Source organism: Perissodus microlepis, chromosome 3 (assembly GCF_051167445.1).
Source record: "Perissodus microlepis isolate ML-2025 ecotype Zambia chromosome 3, ASM5116744v1, whole genome shotgun sequence".
Classification (NCBI taxonomy): domain Eukaryota; kingdom Metazoa; phylum Chordata; class Actinopteri; order Cichliformes; family Cichlidae; genus Perissodus; species Perissodus microlepis.
In genome coordinates, this window is record NC_140463.1 from 38,715,725 (window position 1) to 38,738,081 (window position 22,357).

General features: G+C 40.6%; 1 protein-coding gene across 7 annotated transcripts in view; it reads right to left on the minus strand.

The window, feature by feature from the left end:
- Positions 1-22,357, minus strand: part of LOC146391412 (sodium/potassium/calcium exchanger 2-like) — a 48,059-nt gene that overhangs the window by 20,067 nt on the left and 5,635 nt on the right. For 3 of the 7 annotated variants that reach the window (XM_084924354.1, XM_084924358.1, XM_084924355.1), the window contains exons 3-5: positions 8,410-8,456; positions 7,212-7,320; positions 4,367-4,381 (exon numbers count right to left, since the gene is read on the minus strand). In XM_084924354.1, the coding sequence (XP_084780480.1) occupies positions 4,367-4,381; positions 7,212-7,320; positions 8,410-8,456 (171 nt within the window). The remainder of the gene's footprint in view (positions 1-4,366; positions 4,382-7,211; positions 7,321-8,409; positions 8,457-22,357) is intronic. The other 4 variants (XM_084924356.1, XM_084924357.1, XM_084924360.1 and 1 more) reach the window with 4 other exon arrangements.

The window sequence follows — 22,357 nt, forward strand, 5'->3', positions numbered from 1 at the left end:
TCACCGTTAGTGGTCCTGGCACCCCAAGCGTGCCGAAATCCATCTAAGCTGAACTCGTTTACCTTGCTTTCATCTTACCGGAGCATGTCTTCCCGATATTCAACAGGCTTCTTCTTTTAAGGATATTTGTCAAAGTTCGATCTCATAGTTTTCTGCCAAAAAGTAAGTATTGTTAATCAGCAGTTGCCTTCTGATTGTGTAAGCTTTCACAGAAACTCTGATTTCCAGCAAACTCAGAATTCCTATGCCATATATGAAGCAATTGCCTTGATCTTCAGAGCTAGACTGTTCAAGTGCTGTACTGTCCTTGGAGTGGTTTTTTTTAGAAAGAAAGCCATTGAGACTCTGATTAGTGGTACTAAGGCTCCCTCTATATCCCTTGATTACTGCTGCTGCGCTTCTACTTATTTTTAGCAATGCACCGATCTTCCTATATACTTTTACGTCTTCATGAAATCTCACAACCAGACTTTTAAATTCCCCTTCCTTGTTTCTTCTACCCATGTATTTCAACTGGTGTTTTAACCTATATGTCAGGGGGTGAAATGTTAAATAAAGCCATTCACAGTATTTGCTTTTGATTGCTCATAAGAGGAAATATTCTAGATCTTTACATTTTTATCCACCATGCAAAACATATTGGTCTGCTTCCAAATTCATTCTACGTACTATACTGATATTACCCCCAAACATACAGTTGCAAAAAACTATTCTCAGCACCAACAAAAATAAAGAGTCCTGCAGCACATGGCCACCACAAGGTCTGATGTTCACATCGTGGAGCCAGTCTGGGATTACATAAAGACTGGGAAGCACATGAAACAGCCTGAATCCTGAACCATCACAAAAAACTACCTCGAAAAGAAGTCAGCAAGCGTGAGCAACTATTTTCAACTAAAGAGAACATGTTCTACTAACTATAGCAAGTTTAACCAAACGTCATCATTGGAAGGACCTCACTGGCAACAAAGTAGAATAACATGTACCTTTTCATTAAAGCTATTCTTGGAAATCTTTCTGTTTGCTGATGTAAAATCCACTCTCCTGTTTCAAACAGCCGTTAGACTGAATCATCACGGTGGCTAATCTCGTTGACGAAGAACCAAGAAGCTGTTTCGAACACTATTTTTTATACAGTGCAAACAATGGGCTTGGAACAAGACGAACAACTTCATTTGAAACACTACCATTAAACCACATGTCATTTACAAATAATTTAAATGTTTTAAATCACTTTTATGCCTCACTTATTGTGCTGCTGTGTTTTTGTCTGACCTTTATCTGACCTCTTCATCTGATTCAGCTGACGGTACTAAGCTGATATTTTTGACCAGGTCTGCCTGTTAACAGAGGCTAGTTCCTAAATAAGTTAATATAAACCTTTTGGTTAACCCTAACTTTGCAAGTATTGATTTGTAGTTTTTGCCATGTAGTAGGCATCAGTACAATAAGCACTTTATATGTTCCCACCCACATGCCTACATCGTTCACACTAATATCCGACAGTGGGCGACCACTCTGCTAGCGTGTGAGAGGATTATGGTGAAAATCTCATGCCAAATGTGAGACTTGGCAGCCATGAAAACATAATCTAATGAGATGAAATCACATTTCATTGCAAAATGTCTTGCTCATATGCGGCGCTACTTGACAAGCGTCTCAATCCCATATCATTATATTATTTTTGGTTTGAAGTGCACTACCACTCTACGTCCAGTCTCTACAAAGCTGCCCTGAGGGCAATTATCCCCAGACACAATCACTGCCTGCACGGTCCACCCGCTGTAACTCCATAGAGAGAGCGAGGCTTGTTGTTGTTGTTTACCAAGGGACCTCTTGTCCTTGTGGTGTGACCTCTAAACCTCTGGTGAGCCATGCGTGAGAGTGTGTGTGCAAGTCCGCTCTGTCTGCTGGGGGTTGGAGTGTCAGGGAAATTCACAGCCTGTGCAAAAGCAAAAAGGCTTTTAGCATTGATTCTTTCACCCACCCAGTGCGGGGTGGATCAGAGGGCATGGGAGGGGGTGTGACATATGCGTAGTATTTGATTACGTTTGAACAGAGGCCGGTAACTACTTGGTTACAGTTTTTATGCTAAGCTAAATTACATTAACTTTATGTCTATGGCTCCTACGGCACCAGCAAGAAATCAAGTCAAACTATCTATCAGGGGTGTCAAACATAAGGCTTGGCGGCCATAATCCGCCCGCCAAAGACTCCAAACTGGCCTACTGGAAAATATGAAGAAGAGCACAGATTTTCCTCCCAAAGCTTTTCATACAATACCAAAGTACCTGAGTAATAGCTAAACATTCAAATGTCAGGAAACTTTTTTCACTATAGAAATATATCATTTTTACAGTGGGTCCACAGTAAAAAAATAAAAAATTAACAAAAACTTAGCTAAGATAATTTTTTTGTGTAATTTTATAAATTTATTTCATCCATTTACTCCAGCAGCATTTCTCTATTATGTCGAAAAAGTGAGATGTGCCGTTGAAATTGCACTTCTGTTTTTTACCTGACGCTATCTCAGGGATTCAATGTGTAGTTAAACTTCTTTACACTGACAGAAAGGAGGTTTCACTCGTCTAGCCGGCGTAAGGTCTAAGTGGGCTGCATGTGGCCCACAATGTAAAATGAGTTTCACATTCCTGCGGGATATGAAACAATATCTCTTCTGATTATATTCTACAGTAAATATGTTAACATGTCATCTTATATTTCAGCTTATTTTCTTTTGCTATGTATGTTTTATGAACATTGTTAAGTTGATACAAAAAAAGATCTAACCCAAAATGTCAATAGACTGTATCTGCATACGTAGAAAATATATTTCCGTTGCCCAAGGGGCGGTAGGTCAGTGACAGTGAGTGCATTATTGAACCATGTAATCGATGGTCTGGGTCACGGCACAGACAGTACTGCTGGCAGGCAAGGCAGCTATGTGGGGAAAACTGGAAATGCTTGCTGGAAGAATGGATTAACCCTCATGCCAAATGGCTGTTTTAATAATAACTGCACTGAAAATTCAGACCCTCATGTAATTTAAGGGGTGTTTTCTGTAGTTCGGTACAAACACACATGTGGACCTAATTTGTTGCCCTTTGGTAATTTTCTTCTATACCAACATCTAAAACTTTACAGAAAACAACCACTTTGGTCTCACTAGGTTACTGAAAAAACAGGCTATGTGCTGAAATGATTGTTTTTTAGTTGACCCAAATTTAGTGAGTTTGTCTGTTATTTGCTCAGCCTATGCAAAACTTGCAAAACTTCCCGTCTACCTCAGGAAAAAAAACCTAACAAGATTACTGAGGTCAACAGCAGCTATGGAAAAGCACAGACTCAGTACCACAGTTCAGATCTCAGAGTGATACATTTTACTGAAGCACGCAGCCTGAATTCTGAGTACTGTTTTGGGAAACTCGTTTCAGCAGTCTGCTGAGGGTTCAGACAGTAGAGTTAGAGCCACTCTTCCCTTCTCCCACCCATTCTCTCTGAGTAGTTCAATATTTGATGCCACTCCTAAGTGATATTGTTTGTAGCTCCACACTGATGGAAAAAAAAGATGCTGGTCCTTGTGCCCAGAACTAAGTGTACCAGACTAATACAATGTTCCCTGCAATGAAAAACATGCACGTTCTAAGGTCTATTATTAAACTGTAGGAGATTCACCTCAACAACATCAAGAAAGCTGCTGTTTTTTTTAAGCTAAATTTAAATGCTGATAGTTTTTTGTCCACGGCTTATTGTAAAAGGCTGCACAAGGAAACACTTTCAGTCCACTGGTTAATTGCTCCATATAGCTTAACAGAATTCTGACCACGGGGATATAAAAAGGGCTGAGAAATCAACTGACAGCATTTCGCTGTCTTCCAGATAGGCCGTTTCATGACCTAAGCAAAAGGCTGACACATTTACTCTGTCTCTTTCCCACAGCAAATTCTGTCTGCTTAAATATCTGCTTAGCCTCACAGACCTAGAGTGACATACAATGTTGACAGGAAAACCCAAAGCACTTATTTTGGGCCTCAACGTGTCTCACAAAGAACAGCACTTATAAAGCTAAAAATCACAAAGGAGTTCATAAGAGGAGAGAGAGGATTAGGGACGATGGGGAAAACAATGTAGAAATGGTAACAGAGGGTTTCCAGGGAAAAAGCACCCACAGGAGAGAATGAGATATCTGAAGAAGAGAGTCTGCAGGGATGGTACGGTACAGAATTGACATACAGCACATCGGCGCTTAGGAAATGTATACATAAGGGACACACTGGGCACAAGAGTTGCCTCCAGGCTGTTGGAATGAGAACAAACATATTGTTTTGGAGCAGGGGGAGATACAGAAATTAGAGGAGTAACTCACCAGAGTCAGCAAATTCTGAAGGGACAGTAAACGAAAGAGAAATAAGAAGACAGAAACAGAGACAAGATAAATCCAGGTGATATTTAGTCCAATAGCGAACATTTAATCATTGATAGGTATTTCCAAGATGAGAAAGGGTTGTGTTAAATTAAATGTCATTAGCTCTTCATTCATGGCATTAAATTAACTCAAAACTTATTTTGGACGTCTTTGCAGAGAGTTAGATGAGAAAGTAGGTACTACTCCTCTGTTTTTAGGCTAAGCATTAAAAGGGACAGAAGGAAGGAGATGCTAGCTTAGCTCATGTAGCATGTAGCTCATGTAGCATAGCTAAAAAAAACACTGTTACTGTTATCCTATGTGTAGCTATGTCCTGTTAATAACAAATAAATATGAGTGCAGTTATTCTCATCTAACTCTGGGCAACAAAGTAAATAATCATATCCCCATGATATGACAGAAACATATACATTGCCACACATAGATTTAAAATCTTAGGTTTTACATGTTTAGATATAAAATGCACTTTGCAATGAAGGCATACGCTGAAGAAACAACACAGATAGATTATATTCAAACTACTTTTTGTGGTCACTACAGACAAAACAGAGCAGAAGAAAGGAAGCTCTAACCTAATATCCTCAAATTAAACTTGTCTTCCCTTGAAAATATGATTTATATCATATTGTTGCTGTTATTTGCTTTTTGTCCCCATAATGTGTAAAAACACTTCAGTCCCCACAATGTTTGCAATACAAGGACCACACACACACACACACACACACGGACACACACATCTAACAAACTCTAAATCACTAAAACTCTAATAACCAAAAGCTAACCAGCTCTCAGTACTGGCACAAGAGCCTTTCAGCACTGAAGCCTGAACAACTTATTTTGAGAAATGCGAATGAAAAATGTATGGAAGGAGCCCTGCCAGCTCCCCACGTCCCTGCTGAGCTATACTTAATGCCTAAGAGCACACAAGGACACACAGCACAAGCCTCCAACTAAAATGGATGCACCTGTTCGTCCTTCTCTATGCCGTAAGCTCACCCAGTAAACGCTCCTTTGCATTAATGATGCCAGTAAATGTTTATAGAACATATTTGCTCATCTCCCAATAGGGTCTGTCTTGATTGGGCCTTCGCAGTCCTGCAGCCAATGAAGTTGTTAAGCGTTCCAAGGAAATGAGGCCTCTGATAAGTACATCTGAAAAAGCACTTAAGTCTGTACTTATCACGGGTACATGTCCATCGGAAAGTTTTCCTCGTATTCCAATGTGCTATATGGAAATTTCAAAATAATACATGCAAATCATCGGAAGCCCAACGTGTTGCTTTTGTTCTTGACAATAATGAATTCATTGATTGTGTCATGTCACACTGTAGCTGTTGTTTCAGCGAATTAATTTCCAGCCGTTAATTTGCCAGAAGACCTCATCAATCAAATTTGGTATGTCCTGCCATCTCGGCTGCTTTCATACTAAAGTAGGTTTGACCATTTTAAAAACTTTTTTTTTGGCAAATAGGAACTTATTTTGGACACAAATAAATAAATCAGTTAAAACAAAGAGAAAACAAAGAATTCAGTTCATATCTTGCACGCATAACTTAGCTTAACTTAGTGAATACTACTATCGGATGCCTTGAAAAAGACACTAAGAGGACCCAACTGGGTGGATTATGTGTAACATGTACATATATACATGCATGCATACACAACAGTGTTCTTACAGACTTGCACTCAGGCTGTGATTTACCATTAATCACTACGATAGGATGATGAATACACTCAGAGACAGGACGCCTTGGGTTCAGTGTACAACAGCAATTTGATGCATGTTAATGGGCACTTTAAGGCTTATTAATCTTTCCTGAGCTGACTCATTCCAAGCTTGGCTTTCAAGCAAAGTAAAGTCATTTCAGAGAAAGCTGAAATGCCTCTGGACTACAGAGCAGCCAATTGCTAATGCAGTCCTATCAATCCAGAAGGAAAATATTTATTCTGTTTTTGTGCTAACACACATTGCCGTAGGACCTATGCGATATTTTACTGTGTATTGACAGTGATGCTTTTTTTCAGCCAAACAAACCAAACTGAATGTAAACTTTCATGAAAACCAAAAAGGTGGAAGAAAAAGATGAGGAAAAATGACATCGGCTAGTAAGATGGATTCAGCATTTAACATTAATATTCATTTTTAAGGATTAGGATTGGTCACCCTCCTCAAACCCCTGCTCCCTGTTTGCTTTTCATAAACATTTTTCCTTCATCACGTTCAGGATGGGTTGAGAATGACACCGCGCCTCACCCGGCATAACATATTCATCCCCTGTGCCGAGCACTGACGCTGATGCCTTTTTTTAACGTTTTTCTTAGCTAAGCTAATGGACTTGGATTAAAGGAGAACGGTGTTTCACCTCAGCCCCGAGTGCACTTTGTCTTACATGGACCGTTTTTGTTTTTTTTTTTAAATGTACAAACAACACAGGGACTGTACAAGTACTTTTCAATGTTAACAGTGGAGCTTCTGTGTTTAAAGAAGTACGCGGGGAGCTTGTGAATAGATAAAAGCCAACATTTTCATCATAACACTCTGTTATGTTATTCATTGGTTAAGAAAATGTGAGCTCAACAGCACTCTTCCTGTGGAAGGAATTACATGTTTTTAGTTAATCCACTTCTGACACATCTCAAAATACAATTTTAAGAGTTAAAGACAAGAATGAAGACAAGATCCAGGCTCGGTCAATCTGGAAATACACAATGTTGGACAGTTAAAAAAAGAATATCTGTGCTGTATGTCTTTTGTGTTAAAAACTTCTTTTTCTGTGCAGTTTACCTTCACTTAAAGGGTCCAACGTGTGGATCATCAGCTGGAAAATGCTGTTCCGCATCAAGCTGTTGTGCAGCGAGGCAGAACTACCTCCCCTTTGAAGGCGAGGCCGCGCCTGTGAGGGGAGACAAGCGTCAGTCAAATATTCTGCTACTGCTTTCGGTATCCAGTAAATGTCCTTAATGCGAGCACTCCTCTAAAGCCATTTCTAATCCAAGAGTATTGAGCTAAATGTGGGGAAACCACGCTGTTTTGTAGGGTTTTTCATTTTTACATTAGAGGGAAGATCATTCTAGGGACTTGGTGCTTTAACTGTCGTGAAATCCACAGCATTTTAATTACAGAAAGAAGGATTCGTGTCACTGCAATGTTTGTCCATGAGCATATGATGTGCTACCACCTTCAATTATGCTTCCAGTTGGAATATGATTCCCTAATCCTCTTTTACATAAAAAACCCTAAGCAGAACCTGCAAGCGAGTTTAAAAAAAATCAGAAAGTACTACAGCTTCTTAAAAATATAAGCTTCGTGGGCTTGTCACAGGCATTTACACTTAGTGTGGCATTTTTTTAGTTCCTTTTGCGGAAGAAAAAAACAAAAAAAAAAAAACAACCCTCGCCAAGGTCGCTCCAGCAGCCGAGGTGGAACTTGAGAATTGTGGGAAATTAGGCACCGTTGCAGGTGACAGCTGCTTGCTGCGAATGTGTCCACCTTTGGCTCATCAGAGGTGATGCGTAGGCAAAGGAGGTGTCAGGTGCTAATTCACAGCCTCCCATGGGTGTGAGCGGGAGGCAAGAGAGACAAGCGGAACGGCACGACTCGTGTGAGGGTTAGAAAGTTGTAGATTCTCAGTACGACACCAGAGAATGTCCATCTGCTGTTTTATCTGCTTTCTCTGCATTCGGGATGGAAGCTCTTGTGCCTGCTGGAACTGCGTAAGCATTAAAAGTGTTTTTTCAGAATCCAGGCTTCCTCCTCGATTGCCTTTTACATGCTGCGCACAAATGCAACTGTTGCAAAAGAAGTGCTTTGGGAAGCAGACGGAGCTACTCTCGGCACAGAGGGAGGCTGAGGGTTAGAGATAACAGTGTACATGTCTTCTTCACAGTATGGCGGGAGAAACAGAAGTTGTTCTAATACATCTACACAGAAACAGGGACAAACACAGAAGAAGACGGGGGAGTGTCAATCAGACAGGACCTACCGACAACTTGCCGTCATCCTCTGGCGCCCCAGGACTTGCCTTCTCATCCAACACAAAGAGAAGAGGAAGTATAAAAGGGGGGAAGAGGAAGAGAAAACAAGACACAGATGTGAAGCAAGCCTCACACAACCACAGAGACAAGACGACGAGACGGTAGAGAAAGACATTACGGCACCGTAACAGTGACGGTGACGACTGACTGTGATGCAAGTGGACAAGACTTGAGGGACAGATTCCTCCCCACTGCTGTGCCTGCCTACTGTGTCAGTCACAAGCTGAGCAGGATTAGAACGTGTCGACTTAAATTTCCTTGAAATACACTCAAATATGTCATTTTGATTTGAGTCATTTAAGTCAAGGCTGTCAACTCGCATCAGAATTTAAGGTGCCTCTTGTTGCTGTGTGAAAGTATAGGCGAAGAGTTAAGGTGGCTTGCTATGGCATAATGGTTGTTTAATACTGAGATTATTAAATGCGGTTACTCGCATGTATTGAACTTTAAAAGCAATTTCTTAAACAAATAAATGTAAAAAAAAAAAACAACAAAAAACAAAACAAAGATGGAGGTGGTGGAGTACACAGGGCTGCCCAATCAGCACTTAAGTAGATAAAAGATGGACATAGCAACCACGATGTCATCCGCAGGCCTGTTGTGAAGCCACAGGCTGACTGTTTTTGCTGTACGCGTCATTGCGTTTTGTCAAACAAGGAGCAGATCTGACTGAAGAGCCAACTCGTAGGTTAGCGATTTGTGGAACACATGTATCACCCTCCTTTATGACTTTTTTTTTTTTTTTACGATACTACAAATTTAACAATCTAGGCTGTAAACTCATCAGGACCATTTTTACTGTCGCCACAGTCAAATGAAATGAGGAACGTATAGATACACAACCAGACCGCTTTCGTACTCAAACATTAGAAAAAATGTCAATTTATGGCATTTCTGCATTGGCTTCTCACCCAGAAGCTATGCCCATCTTTTATATACATTCTGTGGTCCAGACGAGAGGTAATTTTGGTGCAGACAGACCTCTTATATACGGTTTGGCGGACCTAGACACACACACACACACACTCACTCACTCATGGCAAAAGAAAAAAAATGAATAACTTTGCCTCAGTTATTTCGTCGCCATGATTGTTCAGAAATAAGACATCAAAATTAAAACGAAGACATATATTGCCTGCACATACTTAGACTAGAGCCATAAAAAACTATTAAAATGTTGAGACATTTGTGTTTACTTGTATAGGTAAAGGTAAAGATCAATTTAAACCTGGTTATCTATTGCCTGTAGATTGGAAAACAGAGATGATGATGGTTTCCAAATAATGTGCCAGTTTCAAAGTTTTCCAGTTGTTATGCAAGCTACCTTTAAAGTTCTTTGAGCCCTTTACTGAGGATTAGACGTAAATAGAAAGCTGTCCTGTAATTTAAAAAAGGACCTACTAGCATCTTATTAACATGTGGCATCTTTCTTTATGCAATCTTTGTGGCAGCTGTTTTAATGTGAGAAGTTGGGCCGAAGCTTCGTATTTATAACTTCTGAGACTCTTAAGAGAGTCGTACTGATCAGCTCATCTAACTCTCACCAAGTAAGCAAATAAGTGTGTTCTGCCAGTTTTAATGTGAAAAACTTTGCCCGGTAGAAAGTGCCAGATCGTGCCAAAGAGACTCGAGCCTTTTTAACAATCGCTCGATTTTCCTGCCATCGTTCTCAGCAGGCCTTTTTGGCATGTACAGCAGAGTACTGTAACACAGTTTATTTTTGAAACAAAAGCCTTTCACCAACTGCCTGACAGAACTGTGCTCACTTCATCTCCAAAAATGTGTGCGAAATAACAGTCGCTTAAGGCCTCTGTTTCTAACTGCAAGAGAACAAACACAAAGCTTTTGTTCAGATCTTAGAACACCGAGGCTTTGTTTCGCTGCCTACACGGTTTCAAACAGCAGTGTGTAGAAAGAGGCGGCACTGGTGTGCATTGATAAGGTGCAAGATGTACAATGAAATTCAGACGCCGGTTCAGTTTGATCTTGTGAGGGTTTTTTTTTTTTAAAAAAAAGCGGGGTAAACGCACAAATTTCGAGACAGGGCCTGCAAACTTGTCAACACGCTGATTAATTTTCTAAATGACGCTGCATTCAATTAAACTTTTTTTAAAAAAAATCTGCTAACTGTACACGAAGCAGGGGTGGGATGTTAACAGATTTCTTGTTTTTATGAAAAAAGAGCAATAAATTGTGTCGCTTTCGTTTTGATAATAATACAGAAACTTTTAAACTAATTAAATTGAACATTAAAAAAACGCTGGACTTGTTTCGCGTGCTCTATTTATAAGAAAAATCCCCACTGCAGTCCCTGTGAACGTCATTACCCACCATGTCCCACTGTATCCCGCTGTTTCTGTTTAACAGCTCATAATTTACCATATATTAGTTTTGCTGCTGTGCGGCAACTGAACAATTGCAGAAACGAGAGAGCTGAAATTAAACATTTCGCCCCAAAAATTAAGCAGAAGTTGAGCTAATCCTGAGATTTTCCACAAAGCTATTCGACTGTAACCCCCTCCGCCCCATCTTCAGGGTAATTCACTGCACCGTCTAGCATAATTATTCTATTTAACTCCCTCAAATTCAAGTTAGGAGGGTTAGGAGAGAGCAGGTGAATGTGCCAGATAGAGATTATGCCATGGGTCGCTCATTAAGCCAGCGTTAAATATTATGACTAATAATCACATAGGGAGATTAGTATGTTCTCTGGAGTTTTTGTGTTCCCTAATACCCCCCGGCTCTGCTTTCCAGCTCTTACGTAATGTCACATCAGGATCATTCTTGGAAGCGGATCAGCAAAGGGAGATAAATGTCCCTCCGCCGCCGTATGCATGTAACACTGCTTTGTGCAGAATTATCGATGAAGGGTGTGACATCCTGCAAAAAATACCTCCACTTTTAACCATGAAGAAGGGACTTTCAGAGGAATCTGAGCAGATGTTGCAGGCAGAGCTGGAACTCCTGAATTTCCAATATTAGTGGTGGATTATAGGTTTTCTCATATGCAATCAGAGAGCACAAAAGTGGTCTATTTCTGGAGGAATTTGATTTGCATTTCCTTTATGCTTTGACACCCAAGCCAAATTACACAGGAGAATAATAATAGCTTTTTATACAGTATCAAGTTTTCCAGCGATCGAATTTGATTAAATCCATCACAGCTGCAGATGATTCTTTATATCTCTATCCTCATTATTACACTCTACATATATTACAAAGTGCGATAACAGTAGAGACATAAATTTTTTGAATTCTTAAGAGCCACTGTCCGTATCATCTCCACTTAATTTCCTCAGATATTATTGTATTCTAGTGGCTAAAATACAGTTATAGTCTTAGCAAAATTTTACATGAGAAACTAGGAGAGTTTTAAAAACTTCTTCCTTTAGCCATGGTTTAAGATACAAATGTTAAAGATTACCCGAGTCACGATCTATGGAAAATAATAGCTCTCATATCTATAAATAGTTCGGTTAGAAATTGGAAAATCTCTGACTCTAACTTTTCCTTAAATATTTTTATTGAATATAAGGAGGTAATCTGCCATAACAACCCAAAGTATTACAATTGGTACTGAGGATTATCCACCGTCCAAACGCATGCATGTTAGGTAAACTGCTGATTCTAAATTGGTTGTAGGTGTGAATGTGAGTGTGAATGGCTGTCTGTCTCTCTGTGTTAGCCTTGTGACAGGTGTTCCCGCCTCTCACCCTATGGCAGCTGGGATAGGCTCCAAACCCACCGTGACCCTGAACTAGAAAAACTGAAGAAAGCAGATGGCTGGATTATCTATAGACTGTATGGGAGCATCACACTTACACTGATACCTGCTAAATAGTGTGATGTATAAATCCTGTTAAATCCAGAACTGAATTTAAAATTCTTCTCCTCAAACACACAGTCTTGAATAATCAGACCCCATCTTATCTTAAAGCCCTCCTAGTACCATATCATTCTAGAGCACTTCACTCTCAGACTGCTCATTTACTTGTGGTTTCTTGGATATTTAAAAGTAGAATAGGAGGCAGCGCTTTCAGCTTTCGGGCCTCTCTCTCATTCCTTTTTAACAAAGCATATAGTCAGGACTGGATCAGGTCACCACGAATCCTCCCTCAGTTGCGCTCCAATAGGCCTGCAGTGTTTCTTCTCTACCTTTCTTCACTCACTATGTGTTTACACACCGCTCTGCATGGAATCGTTGGTTATTATTAATCCCTGGCTCCCTGTCTTTTGTCCTGTCTCCCTCCCCTCACCTCCAATCAGTCGTAGCAGCTGGCTGCCCCACCCTAAGAGGTCTACTAGAGGTTTCTTCCTGTTAAAAAGGAGTTTATCCTTTCTACTATTGCCAAGTGCTTGCTCATGGAAGGTCATGTGATTGTTGGGGTTTCCTCTATATTATTGTAGGGTCTACACTAGGAAGTGTGTTGAAGCAACATTTGTTGTTTTTTGGAGCTATATAAATAAAATTGTATTAAATAAATTGGAACAATACTAGAATTTTACTCACGACCTGAGAATAGACTTAAATGCTCTGTTAGCACACTTGACTGAATAAGTCTTGTTGTATGATCGATAACTGACATAAAAGTCTTCCAAAAGGCATTAACACCACAAACGTGGTGCGGTTTAAGGACTCGGCCCAAACAGGCCTTTCACATTTTGATTGCTGTCACGAGCTAAAAGTAATACTACAGTAAATCTTAGTTACACTAAAAATAAAGCATATGTAAGTCTGTCTAGACCGCCCAGCTTGCTGAGTGAACTTAAAAAGTGAAATCTTGCACAGCTCCAGGCGATTGCCTGCAAGTACTTAGAAGGCAGCCTGTCTGTCAGAGCATGACAGAACACCCTTTGAGATTTGTCCATCTAGACTCATCGTGTTAGAGCTAAACTGTTGAGCAGCACGACTGAGCAGCATCTCCCTCCCTCCTTTTCTCTCTCTCTCCCCCATTTTGCTGGGAGACGATAATGATGATCTTCAAGGAATGGAGAGAAAAGATGCACAACAAGTCAAGAAGCCATCCACTTGCTAATTAGTAACCCCTTCATTTTTCTAACAAGCAGAACTAATTACAGGAGCTGCCACGACACTGATTTCCCACAAGGCAATGCTCACCAGGACTAAGCCAAAATTGCCTCCTCTTATCCCCCCTCCCCCCCTTCTCATGAACCAATCAGACTGAGACTTTTGGGAGACAAACAGAGTAACAAAAAAAACAAAAGAAACAAAAACGCTGTGTCATTACAGCAAGCGAATGTAATCACCCAAAGCTAGGTTTGATCAGACACAAGTACTTTTTGTCATTCTCCTGATATTATATATGCTTGTTCTAAAGCCACTTTTTTGTGTAACAATATTGGAATAATAATGTTCCAAAACATGACTTATTCACGAGATTAAACACTGACTGTGAGAGTCCAATGTAATGTTTTAACTGAATAAATGCGAGAGGTGGACCTCCTGCAAGACTGATCAAGTCTGCGGTTTGTCGTTCCCATCAGATCAGAGCAGGTTTTGATCTGCAGATGGAGAAGAAAACTGATGCAGGTTCTTTGTTTTTAAGACTGATGCACTCTGCTCCAGATTTTCTTTTTTTTTCTTTTTTTTTTAAGTTGCACTTCCTGGATGACTCGCAGCCACAATTGAATAAAGTTGAATCCTTTTTCAGTCAGTCTGTGGTGTCGAAAGACTTTATTTTACAGGGAGCTGTGGTTCACAACAGGGACAACCAGGAAAAAACTTGGATACTTGTCCAAATTTTGTTGCTCTCGAGCAGCTAAATAACCGTGTTGAGCTGCTTGAGAGCACATCACTAAAAACACATCGAGCGCAACCTGCAATGCTAGTTCAGGCAGGCAACCTAAGCTATACAGATAACATGCCTTGCTCTGCTGTTACCAAATATTATTCAAACAGACATAAAGATGGATTTGTTGCAAACTATTTTAAGCAGTGGATTACTGCACATTTGGCACATTTGACTTAAACTGACAGAGTTTGTGGGTTGACTTAAAATAAACTACAGCGATGCTGTTTATGCCGAGCATGCCAAGTAATGCATTGCTGGGACTTACTGATGCTTTTTAATGGTTGCTTTAACGCACAGAGGAAGGCACACATTTCTTTTTAGCAGTACAAATATGTGGTGCAGGCACCTCACAGCAAGAAGGTCCCGGGTTAGAAGCCCGGCCGGAGGGAGTCTTTGCATGTTCTCCCTGCGTGGGCTCTCTCCGAGTACTCCGGCTTCCTCCCACAGTCCAGAGGTTAAGTGGCAATTCTAAATGGGCTGTAGGTGTGAGCGGTTCTCTGTATCTCTCTGTGTTCGCCCTGCAAAAGACTGGTGTACCCTATCCATGGAATTTCTTTAGTTAGTTTTAGTCTTATGGGACACTTGGAAATTAATAACAGATTTCTTCATTAGCTGAGGTGTGCTTAATTTTGCATTCGCATTGCAGTCATCATTGTCAGGATTTCACATCATCTTTTTCCATTAAGGCTCCAACTCTTATTTGATCGCACCTCATCCAAACAATCTTGACTATTGATCTGTTTTGTTGAATTGTCAGCAGACAGTTACCTCCCATCTGACGCAAAGTGCACGCACGCACACACAAACACACACAGCGGGGCTTTGTAGAGGAGGTGGAGGCAGAAGTATGCGGAGGAAGCTTCCTCCAGGTCAGTCCATTTGGCCAGCTGACATTTAGTGCAGACAGGGTAATATGCTGATAAGAGCCCCTTTCAGGTCACCTTGGTAAGGCTTGAGTTAAAATGGACTTTGGTTGAAGGGCAGCCACATGCACCATCTGTCTGTGAGTGATGGACATACCAAGTGTCAAACCTCTTAAATAAGAACAGCGGAGGAGAACCTTTCAGCGGATTCACGGAGCCCCAGAGCATTTTCTAATTAGCTCATTAGAGACTGTCTGATTGCAATCACTTCAATTTTAAGAGTTTACTCTCTTAGATTTAGTTTTAAACTGTCTCTGCGGTTATCCGTGCGATGTCAGGTCTGTGCGCAGCTGTGAGGTCTATACAGGAGCGCTGTGTGTGGCGCAGACATCATCAGTCTGGATTTCACAAATTACGGGTATTACATGAACCACAACTCAGAGCTGATTTAATGTTCAGCTGCTGCAGCTTAGCGGTCCTGATGCTGAGGGTCAAAAAGCCCCGTAAGGACGGAGCCGAGTACGTAAGCCTCGCCAGTCTTCGGCCACCTCCCGCCATATGTGCCATTTCCTTCTCGCTGGGGGCGTGTGTGTCAGTCATTTCATACACCCCTGAGGCAGGAATCTGGATGCCCTTCACATGATGCTTTTACAGTGCAGTTACATTATTTAATCGACCCCACTTTAAAAATAGCCCTTGATCAATAAAGGCTTTGAATTTCTTGCAAGCTTCAACGGTTCACCTTCAGGTTCTCCCTTGGAAAAAAAACAAAACAAAACACACACACACACACACACACACACACACTCACACTCGTATGACATTTTCAAGAAATGTTTTACCTCTATCAGAATCCTGCAGTACTAAATGTGGAAATCCCTCGACTTTTATGACCTTGAGTCACCACAGCAAGGTTCAGAAAGAACCCCATCATTGTGTGATAGTGAGTTTTACAGCACAAACCCTACAGTATGAACTCAGAACAGTTCATATCATATGTGATGATCCGATACCTGCTAGCCCACAGAGCTAAAATTACCCCAAGGTCCACAAACAAATGCGCAAAGAAGTGGCCTCCAATAAAGACAGCTTTAAGGCTGGAGCCAGAGCTGTTCAGACTGTCTAGGTCACATCAGAATACAAACTCATTAAGCTTTAAAGACAAACAGCCTCATGTTACACTCCTCTGTGTTGGCCATTAAATAAAGCAGCATTCAACAATCAGACATTTTGTGTCTCTGCCAATTCTCCACCGCTGAATCAAAGGTCCCATGTTCTGAAAATTCATTTTAGCATTTTTATTTTAAGCTCGGAGATTTAAAAGGAAGAGAAAATATATTGTTGTCTAAAACCTCTATTGCTCTAGTGCCCCACCAATTACACGTCGAAAGGGGAAACTTTACATTATTTTCCACCTCTCACCGCTACGTCAGAAAGCTGCTTCTCCTTTAAAGTCCATCTGTAAAAGGTCTCAGCTACAACCAAAGCATGCAACACGTCCTGTTGTTAGCTGCAAGAGCAGACACAACACTATTCAGTTGTCCCTTTTAACCCATTTTTTGATGGCAACATCCCAACAACTAAAGGAAAGCCTCCTCCCCTCTATGCCACTGCAATCCGACAACAAACCAAGGATTAAATAGTGAAAGAAACGCAGCACTTTAACACCTCATGAAACTTAAATTGCAGTTGTAAGCAATTTCTATAGCCAATGCTCTTCTAAAAATTATGGTTTGTTTTTAAATGCAATGCCACCTGACAAAATCACGATAAATCTGAGCTAAAGCCAACAGCTGTGCTGTCATTTCATGTACATTTACTCAGAGAGTTAGCTAAAAGCAACAATTTATCTTCGCTCAAGCACTTTTTCACATCCAAACGGCAGCTACACTGGTTCATCTGCTCAGCTGGATTTAACTCTACAGACACTGGAAAAGCCAGTCTGGATCAAAGCTAATAGAAAAAACCCCAGGAGCATAAAAGCTTGGTGGAATAAAAAGTCTCTGGTGGCACTTTGAAATTTGAAAGACACCTTTTGGGGCCATGTGAGCTTTATATAAACTTGTTCAAAAGGGGTAAAATATTGAAACTTTAAAGGAACCTATTCAAACGCCATCTGTGAGGGAAACCACTGTAATGTTATGGTATTTCTTTCAAAAATGAATAAAAGGAGATGTTTTTACTCACTTCAACCCTTAAAGCATGTGAGTCTGGTAACCTCACCCTTTAAGCAGATCGCACTTGGGTTGCTCTTGATGGTAAAGCTAACACCAGTGGACTTTAACAAGAATGCGAAGCAAAAGGGATTTTGGAGTCTAAAATAATAAAAGACAAAGTCCACCACTCGAGTCACTAATATTTGAGTATGCAGAAGAGACGGTGCTGTCCATGGTGCTGCACAAAGCACAGAGACATAAAACATAACGAGTCTTTAAATTGACTTGCGGAGATTCAAAACCTGAGATCTCGGGCTTTACCGCATGAGTGAAGTCAGAGTGATGAACGAGACAAATGAAAGTGACAGGTGCAGTGGCAAATGGCTGCAGCGAGCACTGCATTGTTTACAGATTCTCGCATACTCACCAACGTTCTAATAAATGTGAATTTTCAGTGCCCCAGACAAACTCTCCACCTGCTCCTCATTATCAAAATGGCCAGATTAGTTTTCTGTGAGTCACCTAATGGATTAATCAACTAATTTTATGCGCTATATGGGAACAAACTGAGTCTCATGAAACTGGCTGCGTCGGAGTGTAGGGAGAAAATTGCAGTTTAATTACATAAGTGGTCTCTTTAGGTTAAAGCTGAATTGATGTACGCATCACAGGATGAGATAAGGTAATCCTAAAGGAGATTTATGTGCATAAATTAACTTGGAAGTTTTTGGTATCAAGGGCCATGTGCGCATTTCTTTTTGCTTCGTGAAGATCCTGGAAACGGCCCAAATCGTAACAGCTCCACGGATGGTAAAAATGATAAGCTTCAATGTTTTGTTTTGGTTTTTTTTTAATTGCTCTAAGCACACCAGTTTATGCATTTGAATACTGCACAGACAAAATACTGTGAGACGAGGTCACCTTCAAATCATTACCGGCACTGGGGAGGCAGCAAAGAGCCACTGTCCACTCTGATAAGAAAGAAGGGGGAACCCACAATTGACTATTCAGAGCGACATAAAAAAGGAGTCATAGGAACCTGTGGTGTTAATAAAAACTTCAGCTAGTACAATTATAATCACTGAATGCAAATGAATTGAATGTGAACAAAAGCCGAGCTCTAGCAGGGAAGTACGACACAGCCAAGACAGCTTGCAGAGTAATTGCACACAGTGGAAGAAGAAACTAAACAGCCCTCCACTCAAGCCTGTAAAAGTTAACACTGTATGTTTTGATCACTCCATTACTGTCTTTTGAACCTTTTTTGTTTTCTTCCCACCTCTATTGACTTGTCTAACAGGCCAACAACAAGGTAAAACCTCCAAAACAGGAAAACTAATTACTGGCTCGACAGTAGCGCTCAGCCCTTCCTCCCTCCTCAGACAATGAGCCACAGCTGGAACGGATGATAAAACTTGGACTCCTCATCGTCATGGTGAGATCAAAGTTGCAGGCTTTCTATTTTTAAATTATTGGACTCTGGCTCTGTTGTTGCTTGCTGCGCACTTGTCTGTCTCTCTCTCTCTGCATCTATTTCTATACTGTATGTGCTCACAAAGGTGTGTCCATATTACTGTAAAATGGCACGAACGGATGCAAAAAACACAGAAAACGAACCTTTCTTTAAAAAAAAATAAAAGATATGAAAAGATTGATGAGTCATCATGCTAAACAATGCTCGGGTATTAGTTGTAGGGTTTTTCTACTAACCATTATGTGAGCATCTCTAACCTTGGGCCTGAAATGAACACACAGAAAGATTATTGACTCCGTCAGCGCCTCTTTTTCATTTTGCACAAAAGCAAGGTCCTTTCTACAACTTTGCTTTTAAAGGATAAAACCATAAATCTCACTACTTTCAAAGAAGTACACCACCGTGCAGCCGAAGGACAGAGATGAGAGACCCAATCCTCTAGAATCTCGTTGTACACTGGAAAGTCGGGTTAATGTTTCCTGCGTTTTTGCACAAAACACGCTCTAATTAAAATGCGCATTTCAAGAGGATTTCCCAGAAATTAGCCTGGCAACTCACTTTTATTATCCTTTCGAGCCTAAAATAGCAATATGAAACAGATGTAGTTTATAATTTATGCTCAGCAGTGTCCATCTGGACTTTGCTAAAAATGAGTGTGCAGCCCGTCATGACGGTAGATAATCCCACGGATGCGTAATACGAGGCAAAGATGATGAGAGTTCTCGCAGTGCGGTGTGGAAGAAAAGCAGCACAGCAAGCAGCCACGAAACAACTGGTTTTCATGTGTGAATATACTGAAGGCGCAGAGCGTCATCGGCATGTGCAGCACTGGTGCCCGAATGTCCAAATCCACGGGGAGGAAAGCAGTCTGCTCTCTGCACAGAACATGCTTTGTAACCGATCTTTTGAAGCACGTCCTGATGGAAGATCTCCCCTCCGTGACGCTATTTATAGCTTGGTAATGCATCAGAGGTCGCACCTTCCATCTCAGCAGTAGCAACAACTGCATCGATACACACCGGCTCATCTGACACTGATGATAGCAGGAATCTAATAGTACGGTCGAATGCAGATTCTGACTTTGACTCCAGTCTGCAGGGTCTGGTCGCGTATCTCAATTCTGCTGTGACACTTTTTATTGTGCTTGATTGTTGACAGCTTTCTGTTACTTATCTCTCATTTCACGATCTCTGCTGTTGTGTTTAGTGGAATAGCATGATGCAGTACACTGTACAACGATATTAACCATGTAATTTCTTTAACGTGACTTCACCACATTCATCCAGAAATGCCGTGTCTTTCATAAAACCATCATGCACAAAGTGTCGGGTAATCGGATCTGCCTGAGCCAATATTTTCAAAAGCAGCCTTTCAGTTCATCAGCTGAAACAATGTGAGAGGTCACAGGATAATGTGATAGCAATAGGCCTGGGTTAGCCAGGCAAGGTGATCCAGAGGAGGCAGTCAGGATGATGGGCTGTTTTTTCACACATAGAAAGAAAAACAAAAGAGTTGGACAAATGATTGCTGTGGTGGGACACCATCAGCATGCCAATCCAACTCTACTACACACGTATCTGCTGTTAGCCAAAGCTGAGAGCAGCACTTATCTATCTTGCAGTGGCATGACGATCCAAGCTTGTGAGGCTAAAGACAGACCCACTATTTCTACTGCGACCTCGAACTGTGTCTGTACAGTCTGCCCATTAAGGATTTACTGGATGTGTGGGTTACAAGCATTTAGATGGGGTGGAAAATTAATCAAGCACTGGGTGGCCTCCTTTGGCCCCAGTGCACATACTAAGTGACCCAGCATTTTGCAATCAAACTGTGCACAGGCTTGAGTTGACTCTGTCACATAAAGTCACTTAATTCAGGACCACATTAAGTAGATTCACTATAAGAAAACAGATGAAAGTTAACAGCAGTGTTACAGTAAAGTGGCCCATCTTTGACCCACAAACCATCATAGCTAAGGGCGCAGATATGCGCAACGCTGAAGTCACCTTTCATCACCATCCTGAGAGGCTTAGCTTAAGGCATACAGCACATGTCAAAACAACAGTGGCACGCACTGAAAGCAAACACATATTCTGCAATACTTTTAGAGACAAAGAACTGACACTATGAAATCAGTATTTCAAAATAATCATTTCTATAAATTTAAAGGATGCCACGAGTCAAACTCCATTTGGAACTGGTTAGAGAATACACATTTTTCCGTAAGGCAAAAACAAAATTTATACAACTCTCATGAGCTTTATCTCTAGAGACAACCTTTATTTTTCAAACACAACCTGAACTCTAAGGAAAGCTTACTCATTATTTCTTTAAGAATAAGGAATAAGGAATAGTTCTCTTTCTTAAATGACATTTTAAAGCAATTTTTTGGGTGTTGGCTGCCTTTTAATCTTTTCTCTGTCAAGATGATCCAACACTGCTTCAATAAGGCTGAGGTCCAGGCTATGGGGAGGCCAATCCATGACTTACACTTTCCACTTTGTGTTTTTCCAATCCAGGTATGCTTCTACTGCAGTGGCAGTGTGTTTAAGATCGATGCTATGCTGAAAAATTAAAATATTTCTAACTAAATGCTTTCCAGGTGATATTGCCTAATGGGTCAAAATCTGATGCTACTTTTCAACTGGGATAACAGCCCCAACAAATTTGTCAGGTCCTTGCTGGATATTTTTTCTTTTTCCTAAGCACCTGAATTTCCGCTATTGTTAATCTGCTGTACATATCTTTTTAGTCCTGCCACGTATGCTGCCATGATTCATAGGTCAGTGTAAGTGTTAATGTTGTCTTAAAAAACATTCTTCTGAAAACTGCCAGGTAGAAGGACTGGACTGAAAATGAGCCAAAGTCTGAATAAAGACTTTGAAAGACACTTCAGAAAGCCTGGAGCGATACTGGTTAAGATTCATCCCATATGAAGAAATTAAATATTTCTTATTATCTATTTTGAAATCCTTACTGCAAAATTTCAACAACAATAACAACAATAATAGCAGTAAATAGCGTTCAACTTTAGTGTCATCTCTATCATCTAAACCCCGAAGACACACTGCAATATTAAGCAGAAATAAGAAGAATAAAACTCATTAACAGCAGGTAAGGATTATACCACAGAAGTTAATATGGCCTTAAGGTAGCAACCCAACTCTGTGGGCAAGTGTACTTATTGTGAGATTAAGCAACAGCTAAGTACTCACTAGGTAAACAGAAGTACTAGCTACCATCAGGAAATGAAAATGTAAATGCTTCCTTCCAATATCTGCTTGTTTTAAAGTTGTGGACGTGTGGTCTTACAATGTGTGTTACTAAGCTTTTACATCACTTATTCCAATAAATTGTTTAAGCATTGCCTTTTATAACACCAGATGTATTTGAAAGGGATTACTAAAATAAACTGAGCTTCCTTAGCATTAGCACCCATTAGCTTTCCAGGCTACTTTGAAAACTTAGCAAAGTTAGCAACATGCAGTACTGTAAGCTTAGCTGTAAATTTAGCTGGTGCTGTCTCTTGTGCAATGATGGAGAGAAAGCAGGAGCTAAAATTACAGCTATGTTAGCAATATAAACTTAAA